The 20,504-nt window shown below is 37.6% G+C and overlaps 1 protein-coding gene across 1 annotated transcript in view; it reads right to left on the bottom strand.

Moving 5' to 3' along the window:
• The window catches only part of LOC126470068 (endoribonuclease Dcr-1-like), a 287,625-nt gene that overhangs the window by 206,389 nt on the left and 60,732 nt on the right, over nt 1-20,504 (bottom strand). The window contains exons 6-7 of the mRNA XM_050097576.1: nt 18,317-18,486; nt 6,880-7,115 (exon numbers count right to left, since the gene is read on the bottom strand). Coding sequence (XP_049953533.1) covers nt 6,880-7,115; nt 18,317-18,486 — 406 coding nt within the window. The remainder of the gene's footprint in view (nt 1-6,879; nt 7,116-18,316; nt 18,487-20,504) is intronic.

The following is a 20,504-nucleotide window of genomic DNA, read 5'->3' as shown; positions in this document are numbered from 1 at the left end:
GACACGATGCACATTGTAAGGCGCCCTTCCCCTATTGGCTCTCTCTTCAGGAAAATTTTGAGGAATGGAGGTCAAACCCTAGAGGGGACCATCACATAAAGGCCAAAATGTGTGAAACTCCTTTTAGTCACCTCGTACAATAGGCAGGAATACCTCGGGCCTATTCTAACCCCCGGACCCACAGGGGGAGGTGTAAGTGTGTGTGTGAGTGATTCAGTATGTATCAGAGTCTGGCTGAGGTAACACAAATAAAACAAAAAATAAGAAAAAAACATGCATAATGTGCATGTCAAGCTTGTGTTACAGCATTCCTCTTGTGAAGCTGAGTATTCACTGTGATGCATTTTTGAGCCTCGTTGCCGCAATTCTTCATCGTGAATTGTTTGTGGCCGACTTCTTTGCCACATCACACAAGGAATTTTGTGCAAATCTAGGTTTGATTCAAGGAAAGCAGAACGCTGAAAGTTGAGTCATCTCTGTGCTTCTGCAAAACTTTCCTTTCATTATATAAACAAAATAAAGGTGCAGCCAATGCTGCATTTTACTTTATGCATAAATAAATACCACAGGTTTTGGATTCACATGTTTTTTCGTTGTGCACGTGTTCTGAAATATCTACATTCAACTGAATGTCACTCAAGTGACTTGCATGTCCCTTACCGGTTATCCACCAGGAAAAGGGGAGATACAGTGTAACATGGAATCCAGGCCACATTTCATTTCTGGCGAATCTCCACATGAATGAGAGGTGAATGCTAGATTATGAGATAGAGTGAAAAAAGTGACTTAGCCAGGATTCAATCCTACAATCTTTCAGCAGGTAGTCAAATGCTCAGCACTAGACCATCACACCAAATTAGGATTTAGTCAAGCTTTCCACTGTCTCAAGGCACTGCTGCTCTCTCGAGTTATGGCGGCTGTTTTCTATGTGGAAATTGTATCATTTTCACAACTTAACTTTAATACATCATAATTCAGTCAGTTTGTTTGACATTTTATAAATTATAAACAAACACCTTGCTCATGAACCAGTGTATCTATTACCCAAAACCTGATCAAAATCCCTATAGCAGTTCCTATACACTTTTATTACAGTGTGTTCACTCTGTTCTGTCAGTTTATAGCACAGCAGGTAACAAATGCAGAACTGTTCCCTTACAGGTACTGTTCAAATTGTCTACCACCACGATCACAGCAGAGTGTACAGTGACACACCATAGGCTGAATTACATCCTCGAGAATTCCATGAGTTTGGCATAATACTTCTTTGGCTGCAATGAACCTAGCAATCAGGTGTGTGCAAGAACCAACTGGAGTCTTGTGAACTAAGTCCTTCACATGCCTTCTGAAGAAGTAGGGGTCATTCCACATCAAATCAAACAGGTCATGTCACCCATCATCACAGATTTTCATGAAATTTTGCACGTTTGCTTATAGTTATAACGTAAGAACTTGTACAAAATCTCTTTGCTCTCAGGCTAAAACATTTTTTTTTTCTTTTTTTATATCAGCTACCTGGGTTCTGCACGAATTTCAATGCAAAATGGTACCTACCTACATAAATGCCCATAACTCAGGTGTTTATGAAGCTTTTGATTTGAATTTTTTTTGAAGTTAAGAGACACACACACTTAACAGACATGTAATTATTTAAGCTGTAAAGTTACAAAAAATATATATATATACAAAAAATTCAGTGTGTGTCACTTTCCAATTTTCGGAAAAAGTACAGACACATTGAAAAATGCTTATATCGCATTTCTCCAACATCGCATTTCTCCAACCTGGTGGCAACTTACAACTGGTCCTAAATAATTCCCAAGACAGTAGACATTGTAATAAAAAAAATATTAATGGGTTTTCTACGAATGGACACACACACAAATCTGAAATCACAGTACTTTGTGTTGTGATGAAAAAAATGATAATTCTAAATAAGACCATCCATCCCTGACACCCACTGCTTCAGATTTTCACGAAACTTTTTCTACTTGTTACTTTCTGCATGGCAATAGCCTATGCAAAATTTCTCCACATACTTCATGTTGTTTGAGGGGAAAAAATGGAATTTTTTTTACAAATGTAAATGCTGCAGCTGAAGTTTGTCATTTGGATTGCATTACTTCAGACAGTAATAACAGAAAGTATCTTATTTTCAACACATCACTATCAGGTTTCCCCAGATGTCACAGAAGGAATGGATCTTTATTGGGAAAAAAATTAACAGCTATTCTTGACTTGTGGGAATGTAGAAAATCAACTTGAGCTGTTCTGGTTCAAACAGTGATTTTTAAATATGTAAAACACTTTCTGACAGCTGATACAAGATTTATTTTTATCGAAAATTTTTTTAAGAAAAAATAATAAGAAGCACCTCCCTGAGTTTTGATAGGTATTGGATATTCATTTAACATATATCACATCACTGTTCAGAAGATCATTCAAATCACATTATGCAAACTGACAACCTATAGTAAGTCTGCCTCATGAAAGTACAGTGCAAAAAGTTATAAAGTTTAATTGAAACATTTTCATTACATGGATTAACTTTATTTAGGGTATCAAATTAGCATCTTTAAACAACAATTATTCTAGTGACACTAATGTTAATTTAAAATGTAAATGTTCAGCAGTGAAGATCCCTGAAACTATCAATGAAACTTTTTAAGAGCACCTCTGTTTTTAATCCACTGTGACATATTACTTTCTGTTATCGTCATATCTTTTTCATTAAAGTAACACATTCTGCCTAATGATGTTGATTTAGGTACACCAACAGCACATAAAATGTTTTCTCAAAGGCACAAAACAAGAGTCTTCCTTCTCAGTTCAAAAGAATGACACTGCTGGTCCAGGTGGGTAGAGAAAAAGTAGTTCAATGTCTCTTTCTTCATCACAGACATTTCTGGTGAAGCCAAAGTAGCGTGTGTCATCATATACAGCTGTTACAAAAGAATTTTGTTGAGGACGAGTGCATGTCCATTGTGAGGCATTTTCATTGAAGGAAAAAAAATCAGGAAGGCTATTCAGAAGACATTACTCTTCTAATCTCTAAAGGATCACGAGAAAGTGGTTTTAATTGTGAAAATTCCTGGTACCACATACTGTGCGGGTTGTTGAAAATCTCTTCTCAAGGTTCTTGCATAGGAAATCTATATTGACTTTCTCTAAGAAGTGAAACGAAATTGTCAATATTAGCTTTGCAGAAATCATAAAACACCAGATGCATTTGTTATTTGTGCATCATCCACTAGTTGAAGACAAGCTTTTCTCAACACAAATTTTTAAAGCATTTTCTATTCTTATATTGAGCAACACATCCATTGGTGAAACAATGCACTTTCTTCACTAGTGGATAATGCTCTGCCAGCCAATTAACCATTACCACATAAACACACATGGGATGGACTGTACAGCTGCTTCTTGTCCAGTGGTAACTCTGAATTTCTCTGAATTACAAAACTGTAGTTTTCAGCAAAGTTTATTTACAGAATTACTTTTTCTGTGGTTAAATTTTCTTTCAGTTTTTTCAATGCTTTTGACTAACACTTAGATATAAATGAGTGTGGTTTAAGTGCCTATAATTTTGTCACCAAGAAGTCTATGTATTCACCAATGGTTGCATACTGCTTTATCAGTTCTGCCCATGGATCTGTGTTTATCCACCGGATGAATTCAGTTTCATCATCAGCATATTTATAAGCTAATTTCTGTTTTAATAATTCTGACAGTTTGTCATCACCGGGGCAATTACCACAGTGAGTAAGTATGCAGTCGTAGTTTTCAGTCACATACAAGATATTTTATAAGTTCTTTGTATGTTTCTTCAGTGTTCTGCATCCAAATGCAGTTTCACATTTTGGTGGATACCATCCATGCGCACACCCACACACACACACTGAATGAGTGATGGCAGCACCAGCTAGAATACACCACTTCGGTCTTAGTGAACAAAATTTAGAAAGACCAATGTTAATGTTTGGATTCTCCCATTTACAACAAGAGTACATTTCTCTTAAAGTTGCAAAGGATGTATCTTTTTTTGCATATACACATTCTTCTGAATGCTAACTTTGTCTTTTGCTCCTGCTAACATACGAGTATATTCTCTATGGTCAGAATCTTCAATACTGCAATCTAATGTCCGGCACTCTTTTCTTTCCAAAACATGTTTCACTTTTTCTAGCTTCTTTTTTCCATATGAAGCCTTGCTATGATTTGGAATGGAGTGCAGTTCTCAGGGAGAGCACCTAAAATCATGTTTAAGTTTTATTTGCATCCTCAATACTTTGACTTTTTAGTACTGATTTGTGAAATGTCACCTCCACCCATCAGTTTCGTTTCTCTCACTGATGTCAGTTTTCTGTTCACAAATCTTACGACATGTTGTGTACAGTTTTTGGCCTGGTTTTACATAGATTCTTTTAGCACTTAATATAAAAGACAAGCAAACTGACCTCAGATATTTTTTAACTGTTTGTCTGTGTTTTTTGAAAGGATCACAGTTGTAGTATGAGACCAGAAAGATATTGCAGAAATTCCTACGTTAGAAGTATACGCAAATATGCAAAGTTTTGTGAAAATCTAAAATACAGAGTTACAAATCCTTGAATTATTGCCTGTTTTGACATGTAATGACCCGTAGTTCATTGGTGTACTGTTTTGTGACTGAGCTAGATATGGAACAGGATCACTGCAATCAATCCATTGTCGTCCAAACTGTATTTCAGTGTGGTTCATAACATCAGTTTCCAAGTGCAGTGTAGCACCATTATGTTGAAACTACATAAGCTGATGGATTCTCAGTGGCACATCATATAGGAACTGTGGGAGGAGATTTTGAAGGGACATTCTATACATGTCTCTGTTCAATGTATCAGGAAGTAGGTAAAGACCAATCACAAAATTGTTGACAACATGAGCCCATAAATTCACAGCAAGTGTGTGCCAAATAAGGATTGACGCACCACTGCGTGTGGATTTTTGTCATCCCATACACGGCTACTCCCACTTTTGTCCTCTCTTGTAGACATGGCCTAAGGTATAAACAATATGAAGGCAGGAAAATTGGGGTTTTCTGTACAGAGCTGCAGGAACCAATATACAAATGTCCTAAAAATGGGTAGTCTGATGGCTGCAATGATCGCACCTTTTGTGGATGATACGGGTGCAATTGCTGTTCATTTAAGACTCAAAACAGTAGACTGGTTGTGTTCATAGTTTGTGCAATGTGCCAACTACATCACCAATTGTATGTAACACATTTGTTCCATATCAGGTGTTCTGGCATGCCTTACACAGTCAGTATCTCATGTTCTAACACAAAAGGATCAAGTTTCTCATAGAAACCTATGTACAATTGCAAAAGTATAGTGATGTGGTTGTCATTGGAGTGGGAATAGCTCAGAAAAGTGTCTTTGTGAAGTCCTTCCAATGCATTCAGTAAATCCACACACAAAGTGCATATTGGCTAACTCTTCATCAATAAACCTAACCATATTACTGCTATCAGTCTCTGTTAATGCACAACTAACGCTGTCGGAAAATACAACCCTAGGGAGAATCGAGCAGTACTGAATGCAAACTTGAGGGCAATGAAGTGATGAGGGCACCCTGTCATCAACAGCAAATACCGTGAGCACACGGAAACAAGAGAAACAGCATATATCGTCAATATTTGGACTGTTGTGCACTATCACAAGTGCAATACGGATTCAAAACTAATTGGGATAAGAAATGAAATGCAATAACTCTGCAAAGAGCTGCCAGAGACCGTTGGTTCCCTGTATCAAAATACTCAGTAGATATCCCTGAACAACCTCTGAAAGTCATGGTTCACCCTGTATAAGAATGCAGAGTCTTGTGGCACTAACATTCCATAAAATGCTCTCAGGCTGCCAATCGTGTCATTGTCATCAGCTAAAGTTTACATGGTGTTTAACTATTATAGACACACATGCAATGGGTGCAGTAGAGCACAATGAAGCAAGCAACTGATCACAATAAACATACTTCCAGCAGCCACTAATTTCCGTGATAACAACAAATACACCAGTGTAGACACGTGAATGTTACAACACAGTTAATGTTTAAGGCTACATTTATTCCGAAACTCTGCAAATTAGGCATATATTACAAAATGATAAACTGCCCCCATTTAATTATATCATACTGGTACACAGTGTTTCAACAACACGTTCATTAGGTTGTGGCTTGCCAATACCAAGGTCTCCCAGGTCCCGTGACTTGAACTCACTGGCTTTTGTGTGTGTGTGTGTGTGTGTGTGTGTGTGTGTGTGTGTGTGTGTGTGTGTGTGTGTGTGTGTGTGTGCGCGCGCGCGCGTGGGGGGGGGGGGGGGGGGGAGATATTTAAAAGCTTTGCTGTACCCCAGCCCTGTAGACTCCAGACAGTGTTGATAAACTCCAGAAACGCATTTTGGATGTCTGTCAGTATATTTGGTACATGCCTGAGATTTTTGAATGTATATGGTCATCGACGAGGAGACATGCTGAAGCCTGCCATGGTAGCCACCTGGAACACTTGCACTGTGTTTGTCCTCGTGCATATCTGCAGCCTGGAACCTTGTGGCTCTTGTTATAAGGTGTTCATGTACTCAGTCATAATAAGTTGTAATGGAAAAACCATTGATTTCTGCACCTATGTTTATTAGGTTATTAGCTTTTTCACTGCTTTCTACTCGCCTCTTTCATTTGTACATAGAAAAGTCAAACACAATGACATAACAGCAGTCAATCAGCAGTCATACCCCTTGACAAGTACTTGGTCTAAGCTCACTGCATACAAACGGAAGCTGAAGAACATATTATTGGATATTCTAAGATAAACATGCATTAAAAGACCTTGTATCAAATACTCACCTAGTGTGTGTAGCACATCTAAGAATTCATTGAGGATTTTTAGTGGATCAGATTTCGGGTCAGGAATATCCTTCAGCTCCTCAAAAAATTCATCATCATACACTTCTAATGGATCGTATCGATGATCCTGAATAAAGTTTAACACATCAGTGACGATATCCTCTAAAGTGTTATCTAATTCACCTGGTTGATGAGGCGCACATTCCAAAACAAATTCTTTTGGTTTTGTGCTATACCTGCAGACAATTAATAAAAATATAAATGAAATAAATTAACCAAGATTAGGTAAACTGTTTGAGGTCTTCAACACACCAACTTACCAGCTCACTAGTATAAACTTCAGACTTTTTAAAAAGAAATAAAATCTTTAAAACAAGAACATTTATACATAAAATGTTCTAAAAAGAAATAAAATGTCAGTCAAAGAAAGAAAATGAAAGCTGCTACTTACCAAACAGAATTACATGTAATCACAATCATAAGATACTCAAATATTATGTTTTCAGACCAGAAGTTTCTTAATCTACCAAAAGAAAGGAAATGGCATGACAAATAATAATAATTATAATAATAATAATAATAATAATAATAATAATAATTATTATTATTATTATTATTATTATTATTATTATTATTCTTTCCTTTCTCAGACCTTAGGTCTGGTTCGGAATGAAAGTGACGCGGACCTTGATCAAGCGTCACTTCCTTTTAACTGTACGGTATATTTTACATTGCGTTTAGGAACTTTCGGGTAATTGAACATGTATCAATAATTACGGATTTCTGAAGTTGTATATATAAGTTTGGGTGTAGCTGTATTGCATTGATGTACTGGTGGATATTGCGTGGTATGACTCCTGTAGTTGAAAGTATAATTGGTATAATGTCAACTTTATCCTGATGCCACATGTCCTTGACTTCCTCAGCCAGTTGGATGTATTTTTCAATTTTTCCTCCTGTTTTCTTCTGTATATTTGCTGTATTGGGTATGGATATTTCAATTAGTTGTGTTAATTTCTTCTTTTTATTGGTGAGTATGATGTCAGGTTTGTTATGTGGCGTTGTTTTATCTGTTATAATGGTTCTGTTCCAGTATAATTTGTATTCATCATTCTCCAGTACATTTTGTGGTGTATACTTGTATGTAGGAACGTGTTGTTTTAAAAGTTTATGTTGTAAGGCAAGCTGTTGATGTATTATTTTTGCGACGTTGTCATGTCTTCTGGGGTATTCTGTATTTGCTAGTATTGTACATCCGCTTGTGATGTGATCTACTGTTTCTATTTGTTGTTTGCAAAGTCTGCATTTATCTGTTGTGGTATTGGGATCTTTAATAATATGCTTGCTGTAATATCTGGTGTTTATTGTTTGATCCTGTATTGCAATCATGAATCCTTCTGTCTCACTGTATATATTGCCTCTTCTTAGCCATGTGTTGGATGCGTCTTGATCGATGTGTGGCTGTGTTAGATGATACGGGTGCTTGCCATGTAGTGTTTTCTTTTTCCAATTTACTTTCTTTGTATCTGTTGATGTTATGTGATCTAAAGGGTTGTAGAGGTGGTTATGAAATTGTAGTGGTGTAGCCGATGTATTTATGTGGGTGATTGCTTTGTGTATTTTGCTAGTTTCTGCTCGTTCTAGAAAGAATTTTCTTAAATTGTCTACCTGTCCATAATGTAGGTTTTTTATGTCGATAAATCCCCTTCCTCCTTCCTTTCTGCTTAATGTGAATCTTTCTGTTGCTGAATGTATGTGATGTACTCTATATTTGTGGCATTGTGATCGTGTAAGTGTATTGAGTGCTTCTAGGTCCGTGTTACTCCATTTCACTACTCCAAATGAGTAGGTCAATATTGGTATAGCATAGGTATTTATAGCTTTTGTCTTGTTTCTTGCTGTCAATTCTGTTTTCAGTATTTTTGTTAGTCTTTGTCTATATTTTTCTTTTAGCTCTTCCTTAATATTTCTATCATCTATTCCTATTTTTTGTCTGTATCCTAGATATTTATAGGCATCTGTTTTTTCCATCGCTTCTATGCAGTCGCTGTGGTTATCCAATATGTAATCTTCTTGTTTAGTGTGTTTTCCCTTGACTATGCTATTTTTCTTACATTTGTCTGTTCCAAAAGCCATATTTATATCATTGCTGAATACTTCTGTTATCTTTAGTAATTGGTTGAGTTGTTGATTTGTTGCTGCCAGTAGTTTTAGATCATCCATGTATAGCAAATGTGTGATTTTGTGTGGGTATGTTCCAGTAATATTGTATCCATAATTTGTATTATTTAGCATGTTGGATAGTGGGTTCAGGGCAAGGCAGAACCACATAGGACTTAATGAGTTTCCTTGGTATATTCCACGCTTAATCTGTATTGGCTGTGATGTGATATTATTTGAATTTGTTTGGATATTAAGTGTGGTTTTCCAATTTTTCATTACTATGTTTAGGAACTGTATCAATTTAGGATCTACTTTGTATATTTCCAATATTTGTAGTAACCATGAGTGGGGTACACTATCAAAAGCTTTTTGGTAATCAATGTATGCGTAGTGTAGTGACCTTTGTTTAGTTTTAGCTTGATATGTCACCTCTGTATCTATTATCAGTTGCTCTTTACATCCTCGTGCTCCTTTGCAACAGCCTTTTTGTTCTTCATTGATAATTTTGTTCTGTGTTGTATGTGTCATTAATTTCTGTGTAATGACTGAAGTTAATATTTTGTATATTGTTGGTAGGCATGTTATGGGGCGATATTTTGCTGGGTTTGCTGTGTCTGCTTGATCTTTAGGTTTCAGATACGTTATTCCATGTGTAAGTGCATCAGGGAATGTGTATGGGTCTGCAATGTAACTGTTAAATAATTTAGTTAGATGTGAATGTGTTGAGGTGAACTTCTTTAGCCAGAAATTTGCTATTTTATCTTTTCCAGGGGCTTTCCAATTGTGAGTAGAATTAATTGCTTGGGTGACTTCATGTTGCAAAATTATCACTTCAGGCATTTGTGGTATCATCTTGTATGTGTCTGTTTCTGCTTGTATCCACCATGCATGCCTGTTATGTTGTACCGGGTTTGACCATATGCTGCTCCAGAAGTGTTCCATGTCTGTTATGTTTGGTGGATTGTCTATTTTTATGTGTGTGTTATCTATTGTTTGGTAAAATTTCTTTTGGTTGGTGTTGAATGTTTGGTTTTGTTTCCTTCTATTTTCACTTTTTTTGTATCTTCTAAGTCGTTTGGCCCAAGCTTGTAATTTCTGCTTCTTTTCGTCCAACTGCTCTATTGCTTCTTGTTGTGAGATTTTACCTAACCTTTTTCCTTTTTTGTCTGATATTTCATTTCTTATAAATTGTGTTAGCTGTCCGATGTCTTTTCTCAGTTTTTCTATTCTGATCTGTAGCCTGTGTTGCCATGCTGGTGTTGTGGGTTTCTTCTGTGTGTTGGTTCGTTCTGATCTCTGTCTAGTGTGTATATTTAGTGTAGTGAGTGCTCCTACATAAACCAGTAATTGTAACTCTTCCATAGTTGTGTATTCATTTATTTTGTTATGTATGATTGTGTTGATAGTTTTTATTGTTGTTTCGACTTGTGGGCTATTTGGTGGTCTATGCAAGAATGGTCTAATGTCTGTATTTGTGTCTTTGTATTCTATATATGTCAACTGAAATTTTTCTTCTATATCTAACATGTGTGTCACTTCATGTTCTATTTGTGCTTGTGTTGGTGACTGTCTAATGTTTTTTTTTTCCTCTGATTGTTTAATTGATGCGTGTTGTTCTTTGTTTGTTTGCTCTGGGATGTTTGAGTCCATTACTGTATTTTCTTCTTCTTCTAATTGCACATTATTTTGTTCCAGTATTTGTTGTACTTGTTGTTTGATGTTTTCTAATTCTGACTGGGGTATCCTGTTATTTTTTATTATTACACGAATCTGATCAGCTAGACGTTGTTCTGTTAAAAATTTTAATTCTGGGTATCTGGTAATAAATGTTGTGTATACTTGTGATCTGTATCCAGTTGTGTTGGTTCCTAGGTTTGTTGCTTGGTAATAACAGAACATGAGGTGTCGATTGACTTCATCTGACCATCACATCCTCTGTCTTTGTTTTCCTTCTAGGGTGGTTGCAGGAAGCATATCCTGCAAAACACCTCTATTTGGATTTAAATCATTTTCCGTGTGGCTAGTAGTGTCGTTACCATTGTGGGCGGGCATAGGGTCGTCCCCGACCATGACGGCGCTTGTCCGAGGCTTCTTTAGTTCTGTCCTGAACCAAGTAATCACACTAAAAGGGGGGTTAGCCCTATCAGTGGTTTGTTCTTTTCGTCGCCTTTTACGACTGGCAGAACATACCGGAGGCCTATTCTTTTCCCGGGCCTCCACGGGGTTAATTATTATTATTATTATTATTATTATTATTATTACTTCCTTCACTTTCTCAGACGTTAAGTCCGGTTAAAAATGGAGTGACGTGGACCTTGATCAAGCGTCACTTCCTTTTAACTGTACGGTATGTGTTATATTGCATTTAGGAACTTTCGGGTAATTGAACATGTATCAATAATTACGGATTTCTGTAGTTGTATATATATGTTTGGATGTAGCTGTATTGCATTGATGTACTGGTGGATATTGTGTGGTATGACTCCTGTAGTTGATAGTATAATTGGTATGATGTCAACTTTATCCTGATGCCACATGTCTTTGACTTCCTCAGTCAGTTGGATGTATTTTTCAATTTTTTCTCCTGTTTTCTTTTGTATATTTGTTGTATTGGGTATGGATATTTCGATTAGTTGTGTTAATTTCTTCTTTTTATTGGTGAGTTTGATGTCAGGTTTGTTATGTGGCGTTGTTTTATCTGTTATAATGGTTCTGTTCCAGTATAATTTGTATTCATCATTCTCCAGTACATTTTGTGGTGTATACTTGTATGTAGGAACGTGTTGTTTTAAAAGTTTATGTTGTAAGGCAAGCTGTTGATGTATTATTTTTGCGACATTGTCATGTCTTCTGGGGTATTCTGTATTTGCTAGTATTGTACATCCGCTTGTGATGTGATCTACTGTTTCTATTTGTTGTTTACAAAGTCTGCATTTATCCGTTGTGGTATTGGGATCTTTAATAATATGCTTGCTGTAATACCTGGTGTTTATTGTTTGATCCTGTATTGCAATCATGAATCCTTCTGTCTCCCTGTATATATTGCCTTTTCTTAGCCATGTGTTGGATGCGTCTTGATCGATGTGTGGCTGTGTTAGATGATACGGGTGCTTGCCATGTAGTGTTTTCTTTTTCCAATTTACTTTCTTCGTATCTGTTGATGTTATGTGATCTAAAGGGTTGTAGAAGTGGTTATGAAATTGCAGTGGTGTAGGCTGGATGGCTGGAGACGAGATTGAACCATCGTCCTCCCGAAAGCGAGTCCAGTGTGCTAACCACTGCGCCACCTCGCTCGGTCACTTCAGAGAAATTATACTGGTATTCATCTAATGTTGTTTAGGGAAATACAAAAATCCTAAATGCTTGCACTACAATTTGTGACCAAGTTTTCCCAAAAGGGATCCTCGAGTTTAACAATGTAGCACCATAATTAGTGCTCTGAGATGGCCAATCAAATCAAAAAATCAACACAACACAGCTCATGTGACAAGTGTATGTTATGAAGGAGAAACAGTGGAGAACACACCAGAACACAAAGGCTAATGATGAAGAAAAGAGCAGTAACGGAGCATAAAATTAACTAGCTCTTTAACAGCAGTGGAACAGAATAATTTATGAAGCTCTGACAAAATGATGATGATGATGTGGGATAGCAAAAGCATTATCATATAAAATAGAAAATTTTAGTGTCCAATAGTCTCCTGAAATTAAAAATGTTTTATGCATTTTGCAACATAGTACGAGGTTCATTCAAGTTCTAAGGCCTCCGATTTTTTTTTTCTCCGGACTGGAAAGAGATAGAAACATGCGCATTGTTTTAAAATGAGGCCGCGTTCATTGTCAATACGTCCCAGCACCATATGGCAGATGGAATTTTACCGCCAGCGGCGAGAATGAGAACTGTTTTAAATACTTAAAATGGCGACGTTTTCCTTACTTGAACAGCGTGCAATCATTCGTTTTCCGAATTTGTGTGGTGTGAAACCAATTGAAATTCATCGACAGTTGAAGGAGACATGTGGTGATGGAGTTATGTATGTGTCGAAAGTGCATTCGTGGGTGTGACAGATTAATGAAGGCAGAACATCGTGTGACAACAAACCGAAACAACCTCGGGCTCGCACAAGCCGGTCTGACGACATGATCGAGAAAGTGGAGAGAATTGTTTTGGGGGATCGCCGAATGACTGTTGAACAGATTGCCTCCAGAGTTGGCATTTCTGTGGGTTCTGTGCACACAATCCTGCATGACGACCTGAAAATGCGAAAAGTGTCATCCAGGTGGGTGCCACGAATGCTGACGCATGAGCACATGGCTGCCCGTGTGGCATGTTGCCAAGCAATGTTGACGCGCAACGACAGCATGAATGGGACTTTCTTTTCATCGGTTGTGACAATGGATGAGATGTGGATGCCATTTTTCAATCCAGAAACAAAGCGCCAGTCAGCTCAATGGAAGCACACAGATTCACCGCCACCAAAAAAATTTCAGGTAACCGCCAGTGCTGAAAAAATGATGGTGTCCATGTTCTGGGACAGCGAGGGCGTAATCCTTACCCATTGCGTTCCAAAGGGCACTACGGTAAAAGGTGCATCCTACGAAAATGTTTTGAAGAACAAATTCCTTCCTGCACTGCAACAAAAACGTCCGGGAAGGGCTGCACGTGTGCTGTTTCACCAAGTCAACGCACCCGCACATCGAGCTAACGTTACGCAACAGTTTATTCTTTATAACAACTTTGAAGAGATTCCTCATGCTCCCTACTCACCTGACCTGGCTCCTAGTGACTTTTGGCTTTTTCCAACAATGAAAGACACTCTCTGTGGCCGCACATTCACCAGCCGTGCTGCTATTGCCTCAGCGATTTTCCAGTGGTCAAAACAGACTCCTAAAGAAGCCTTCGCCGCTGCCATGGAATCATGGCGTCAGCGATGTGGAAAATGTGTACGTCTGCAGGGCGATTACGTCGAGAAGTAACGCCAGTTTCATCGAGTTCGGGTGAGTAGTTAATTAGAAAAAAAATCGGAGGCCTTAGAACTTGAATGCACCTCGTATGTCAACTCTTAGTTGCACCTGTGCCATCAAAATTTTTCTATCATTCGGCACCATAAGATAAAACACACACACTACCAGCTTCAGCGTGAAAATACAACAAAAACAGAGCTCACATACTGTTGCTGTAACTATTCAATGGACTCAAAAATTATCCACAAGGTCAGGCAGTCAACAGGTTAGAATGAAAAATTAAAGCATTATAAGATATTCAGAGGCCTAGTGCAAATCTTCCTCATATTTATGTTGCAAATGAAGGAGATTCATGAGAAAAGTACATTTGAGCACCACAAACTACTTCGTACATTGAAGAAAATAAATTTCAACATTGAAAGGAGGATCTTTGGAAAAGGGCTTCTTAGAGAAAGAATCATACAAATGTTGGCTTGGTTCTTGCTTTCATGCGGTATGACCGGCCCCAATTGAACAGCTCTGTCAGGAGGGTCAATATGGAGCTAGATCAGCTGCTTCAGGTGGCTACTTTGTCAGCATAGGTTTGGTTCCTGTTGATGGTATTGATAGGTGGGACTTCACAAGACATGGCCTGCATCTCCGTAGGAAAGGGAAGGGTAAACTGGCTGGGATGATAGCAAACTCTTTAGGGGGGAGGGGGCACTGAAACTCATGGGAGAACTTTTTTAGGCTAAGATCAGTATCCAATCATCCTACATTGATTGAAATTAAGCTTAATGAAAAGTTCAGACAGGCAGGTACTAATGATGTGAAAATATCACAAGATTGTCATAACAGTAGAGTGAAAAATAATGTTAATATATTGCATCAGAATATCAGGGGATTGAAAAATAAAGTAGATGAGCTTCTTGTTTGTATAGAAGATTTAGAAACTGAGAGTGGAATAGATGTACTATGCCTGTCTGAACATCATACAGTCACAGGTATGGAAATGGTATATGTAGGTGGATATAAGCTTTCAGCACATATAAGTAGAGACGCTATGGAGAGAGGGGGAGTTGCCATATTGTGAAAAATTTGGAAACTCAAAAATTTTGCATACAGCAACACACAGAAGGATGTGCATGTGAGCTTAAACAGAATAAAGGCACTTTTATAATTGTAGCCATGTATAGTTCCCCATTGGGAAATTTTCAACTATTTTTGAAGAACTTTGAGTCTTTGTTTTGCTACCTATCAGACAAAGGAATTTGTGGGGATTTCAACGTAGATTTTCTGAAAGGGTCAGACAGAAATCTTGACCTTGAAGTATTACTTGGTTCTTTCAATTTGACATCAGTTATTGATTTTCCTACTCGGGTGGTACAGGAAAGCAGCACACTGTTAGATAACATTTTCATAGACCAAGATAAATTCAATCAAATAAAAACTTTTCCTGTTAAGAATGGTCTGTCTGATCACGATGCACAGCTAGTTACAGTATATGATATAGCTCCAAACAGTAATGCAAAACAGTCCTCCAAAATAGTGCGTTCCATTAACGATCTAACACTTCAAAATTTTAGGGAATGCTTGCAACAGTTAGACTGGATGAGGTGTACAGGGAACATGATGCTAATTTAAAATTTAACCTATTTCATGATACCTTTGCGAATATATTTGAAAACAGTTTCCCTAAGAAAACAGTGAAATACAATTGTAAGAAACCACGTAAAAAGCCATGGCTCACTAAAGGTTGGGTTGGGTTATCTGGGGAAGGAGACCAGACAGCGAGGTCATCGGTCTCATCGGCTTAGGGAAGGATGGGGAAGGAAGTCGGCCGTGCCCTTTCAAAGGAACCATCCCGGCATTTGCCTGGAGCGATTTGGGAAAATCACAGAAAACCTAAATCAGGATGGCCGGACGCGGGATTGAACCGTCGTCCTCTCGAATGCGAGTCCAGTGTCAAACCACTGCGCCACCTCGCTCGGTGGCTCACTAAAGGGATAAAAATACCTTGTAAACAGAAGAGGGAAATGTATCTCATAGCTAGGAGTAGTAATGATCCCGAAACAATGAAACATTATAAAAACTGCTGCCCTATATAAAGAAAAGTTATTAAAAAGTCCAGAAGTATGTGCATTATGTCTGAGATTAGCAAATCTGATAATAAAATTAAAACAATTTGGAATATTGTGAAAAGGGAAACAGAGCAACTGAGAGCACAGGAAGATGGTATTTCTAACAAACACAATGAAAAGTTTGTTAACAAGAAGTCAGAAGTAGAAAACATTTTTACTAATCATTTTTTAAGTGTTGTAGAGAAAATAGGTTCCAGCTATTTATTATAAAATGCAAGGCAGTATATGGAAGGGGCGGTACCTACGCAATTTGATAATATTGAAATTCAACCCACCTTTCCTACTGAAATTAGGAAAATGATAAATTCACTCAAAAGTAAAAGCTCACATGGAATTGATGGCATTTCCAACAGAGAACTAAAAGCTTGTTCCCCACAAATAAGTAGGATTCTCAGCCACATATGTAGTAGCTCACTGAAACAGGGAATTTTTCCAGATAGACTGAAATATGCTTTTGTTAAACCATTGCATAAAAAAGGGGATAGATCTGATGCTAACAACTACCGTCCAGTCTCACTTCTGACAGTTTTATCCAAAATTCTTGAAAAAGTAGTGTATTTAAGAGTAGCATCACATATTTGTATAAATGAAGTACTAACAAAATGTCAATTTGGTTTTCAGAAAGGCCTTTCACCAGAAAATGCTATATATGCTCTCACTGATCAAATATTAAATGCAATGAATAACCAAACATCATCCATTGGGACATTTTGTGATCTCTCAAAGGCTTTTGATTGTGTGAATCATGAAATTCTTCTAGATAAGCTTAAGTATTGTGGTATGAGCGACAGTGCACAAATGGTTTAATTCATACTTAACTGGAAGAACACAGAAGGTTGAAATTAACAGTACAGATAGTCTACAAAAACCAGCAGAGTCCTCTAACTGGGGAGGTATCAAGAATGGTGTCCCATATTAATGACTTTCCGCTCTATATTCACGAAGATGCAAATTTAGTTCTTTTTGCTGATGATACAAGTATAGTAATCACACCCAAGAAGCAAGAATCAGCTGAGGAAATTGCGAATAATGTCTTTCAGAAAATTATTAAGCGGTTCTCTGCAAATGGACTCTCACTAAATTTTGAGAAAATATAGTTTATAAAATTCTGTACAGTAAATGGCATAACACCATTGATAAATATAGACTATGAACAGAAGTCTGTTGCTAAGGTAGAATACTCAAAATTTCTGGGTGTGTGCATTGATGATAAATTGATCTACTGAAACGGTTAGGTTCAGCTACTTATGTTATTAGGGTTATTGCAAATTTTGGTGATAAACATATCAGTAAATTAGCCTACTATGCCTATTTTCATTCACTGCTTTCATATGGCATCATATTTTGGGGCAATTCGTCATTAAGAGAGAAAGTATTCATTGCACAAAAGTGTGTAATCAAAATAATAGCTGGAGCCCACCCAAGATCACCTTGCAGACATTTATTTAAGAAACTTGGGATATTCACAGTACCTTTGCAATACATGTATTCACTTATGAAATTTGTCATTAATAACCCATCCCAATTCAAAAATAACAGCGAAGTGCTTAGCTACAACACTAGAAGAAAGGATGATCTTCATTATTCTGGATTAAATCTCATTTTGGCACAGAAAGGGGTGAATTATGCTGCCACAAAAATCTTTGGTCACTTGCCAAATAGTATTCAAAGTCTGACATATAGCCAACCAACATTTAAAAGCAAATTAAAAGAATTTCTGAATGACAACTCCTTCTACTCATTAGATGAATTCTTAGATATGAAGTAGTAAATGTACAAAAAAAAAGTATAATTAATTATTTTGTGTAAAGAAAACTTATGTTGAAGTGACACGTTCCACATCATTTAGAAATGTCATATTCATGATCTATGGAACAAGGATTAATGTATGTAAGCATGTATGTATGTATGTATGTATGTATTACTCTTTATAACAAATGTCACTGACACTGCAAAACTGTTTGTATGGAGTTTTGAACCTCACTCTTTCCAAATGATAATCATATGCCTTGAATGCTGTGCCAAATTATTAGGATGCACAATTTAGATTTTCTTTCTAACACCTTCATTTGTGGGAACAGCTGTATTTGAAATTAAAGACTAATTTTACTGAACAATCCTACATTGTCATTAGGGTGAAATATCTTGGGGGAAACAAAATTGTTTTCATGAAGTAAACACTGCATTACCTTAGTACTGAAACAATGTCACTTGCTGTTTCTGCTGTGCTGAGAAGTGCAGCTTCTAATCTCTGCATTTCACCTTCCAAGCGACCAGGATCTGCTGTACTGTTGAAGATTGGTGCTGTAAGTCCCAGAATTCGAGGTCTTTTAGGAGACAATGACACATACTGCATGACCTGAGGCAGAAAATATCAAATTAAATAAATACTCAAGTAATCCACACAAAAAAGGACTTGACAAGAACAACAAGTAGGAAAGACATTGTGCAGGATGTGACAGTCCTAATATTCGATTAATAACAAATACTGGACAGATGGCATGAGTTTCTGCTATTATAAAAATATATAATACTATAAACTAGCAGGTATTTTAAAAGAGAGAAAACTAATTAGACTGCCTGTCAAAAAAAGTGAAGCATCCAAAAAAGAAGAGGAAAAAAATGTAAGTTTCCTGGTTAAGGGAGTACACAATGTTATTTCAGTGATAACAAAATTGAGTCAAATTTACAACACAAGAGGATGCAGGGTGTCTGTGGCATACTTTTGTGCCATCAGAATTCCCTCAATCACTACCAGCCAGGACCTGAAGTCATACCTGATGGCTTCCCACACATGACAGCTGGAGTAACATCGCAGTGCACCTCCTAACCGTCAGAAGACTGGGCTCTCTCGCCAGGTTCTTGTCATACTTGTGAACGATGGTCACCCAGGGTAGTGCATATCAGCAATTTACCGCTGAACACAATAAGACACCACACATCAGCAGTCAACGCTTCCTGGTCATGGCAGCACTCCAAATGCATGAATTAAGAGATGTGGTGTTAATGGCAGCCTAGGTAGGCAACAGTAATTTGCTAGTATGGCTGCTTGTAGTCTTTGACCAATGGTGTGGGGAGAGAGAGAATGTTGCACAAAATTCATTACTTGTTCTCAGATGGAAGATATGAATGTGAAGGGGTTGTAATGTACTTGGTGCATAATACAGTGATCCTTCCTTGTGAAGGTCAGACATGGTGGACTGGAAAATTAACGAGTATGTCTGCCCTCACATTCCCATTCAGTCCAACACAAGACCGAATATGTGTCATCTCTTCGCAATGATCAATATATATCTGATGCTGTTCACAGCCCTTATATACCCTACCAGGCCTGTTAGCAATAATGAATTCGAACAACACTAATGAAGTAATCATTCACATACTTTCCAGGCAGTGTACTTATTGAAATGCTTCTTGGAAAAAATAAATAATTTATTGGTTTTCAGTAAGATAAACAAGGTCATAGCAACTGTCAGTTAACATATAGCACTAAAAGAATACTGGGATACCATCAACATTTATGACTGAGCCGCATGGCCAGCTTCGCATATCAGCATGCCGCTTCTGAGATTCAGCTTATGCGTAGGCCTGGACAGAATCCGGCCACAGATTAACAATGATGGCCAGTGTGCTCGTCAGCCTAGATGTGGTTTATGGATGGTTCCCCCACACCCAACTAGGTGAATACCAGGCTGCTACCCATGACCCACCTAAGTTGCATGATTTGGAAACATAGTGAAAAGCTTTTCACACTTTGACCGGAGTTAACACTAGGTGCAGACAGATGGGGTACACAAATTGCATCCTTGGGGGAGAAGAGGGAGACGTGACAACAACCAGGAAGGCCATTCGGCCACTCTCTATCACTAACACTGCCAAAACCAGATTAACATGTGAACCCCCCTGAAAATACAGGATGAAGCCAGGATAGGAAAAAGAAAGTCAACATTAGCTACACTACATTACAATAATAAAAACAGATCACAAAAATATTCATGTACTTCACACCAGGTAAATCATTCATCAGTTAAATTTGTCGGCTCACCATGAAAATAAAACAAACATGCCAACCACTTTTTAATGGTACAGGATATATACAGCGAAAAAAATTAGACATACTTCACTGAACAAGCGACATTTTAAAGCTGATGTAACATTTAACTGAACAGTTTGCGAAAGGTTACATTAACAGTGATTGTTCTTTCTTTTAGTGTTCAACCATGAGGTTGGTTTGCAGCAGAGCACCATTCCTCTCTTCTGTCTGCCTTCCTCTTCATTTCCATGTATGTGTTACGTCCAACGTCACTCATGATTTGTTGCATGTATGATATCCTTCGTCACCCCCGCCGATTCCTTCCCTCAATAGCTCCTTCTGCT

Source organism: Schistocerca serialis, chromosome 3, assembly GCF_023864345.2.
Source record: "Schistocerca serialis cubense isolate TAMUIC-IGC-003099 chromosome 3, iqSchSeri2.2, whole genome shotgun sequence".
NCBI classification, from domain to species: domain Eukaryota; kingdom Metazoa; phylum Arthropoda; class Insecta; order Orthoptera; family Acrididae; genus Schistocerca; species Schistocerca serialis.
Note: the sequence above shows the minus strand (reverse complement) of the source record. Positions and strands in the feature narration are given on the sequence as shown.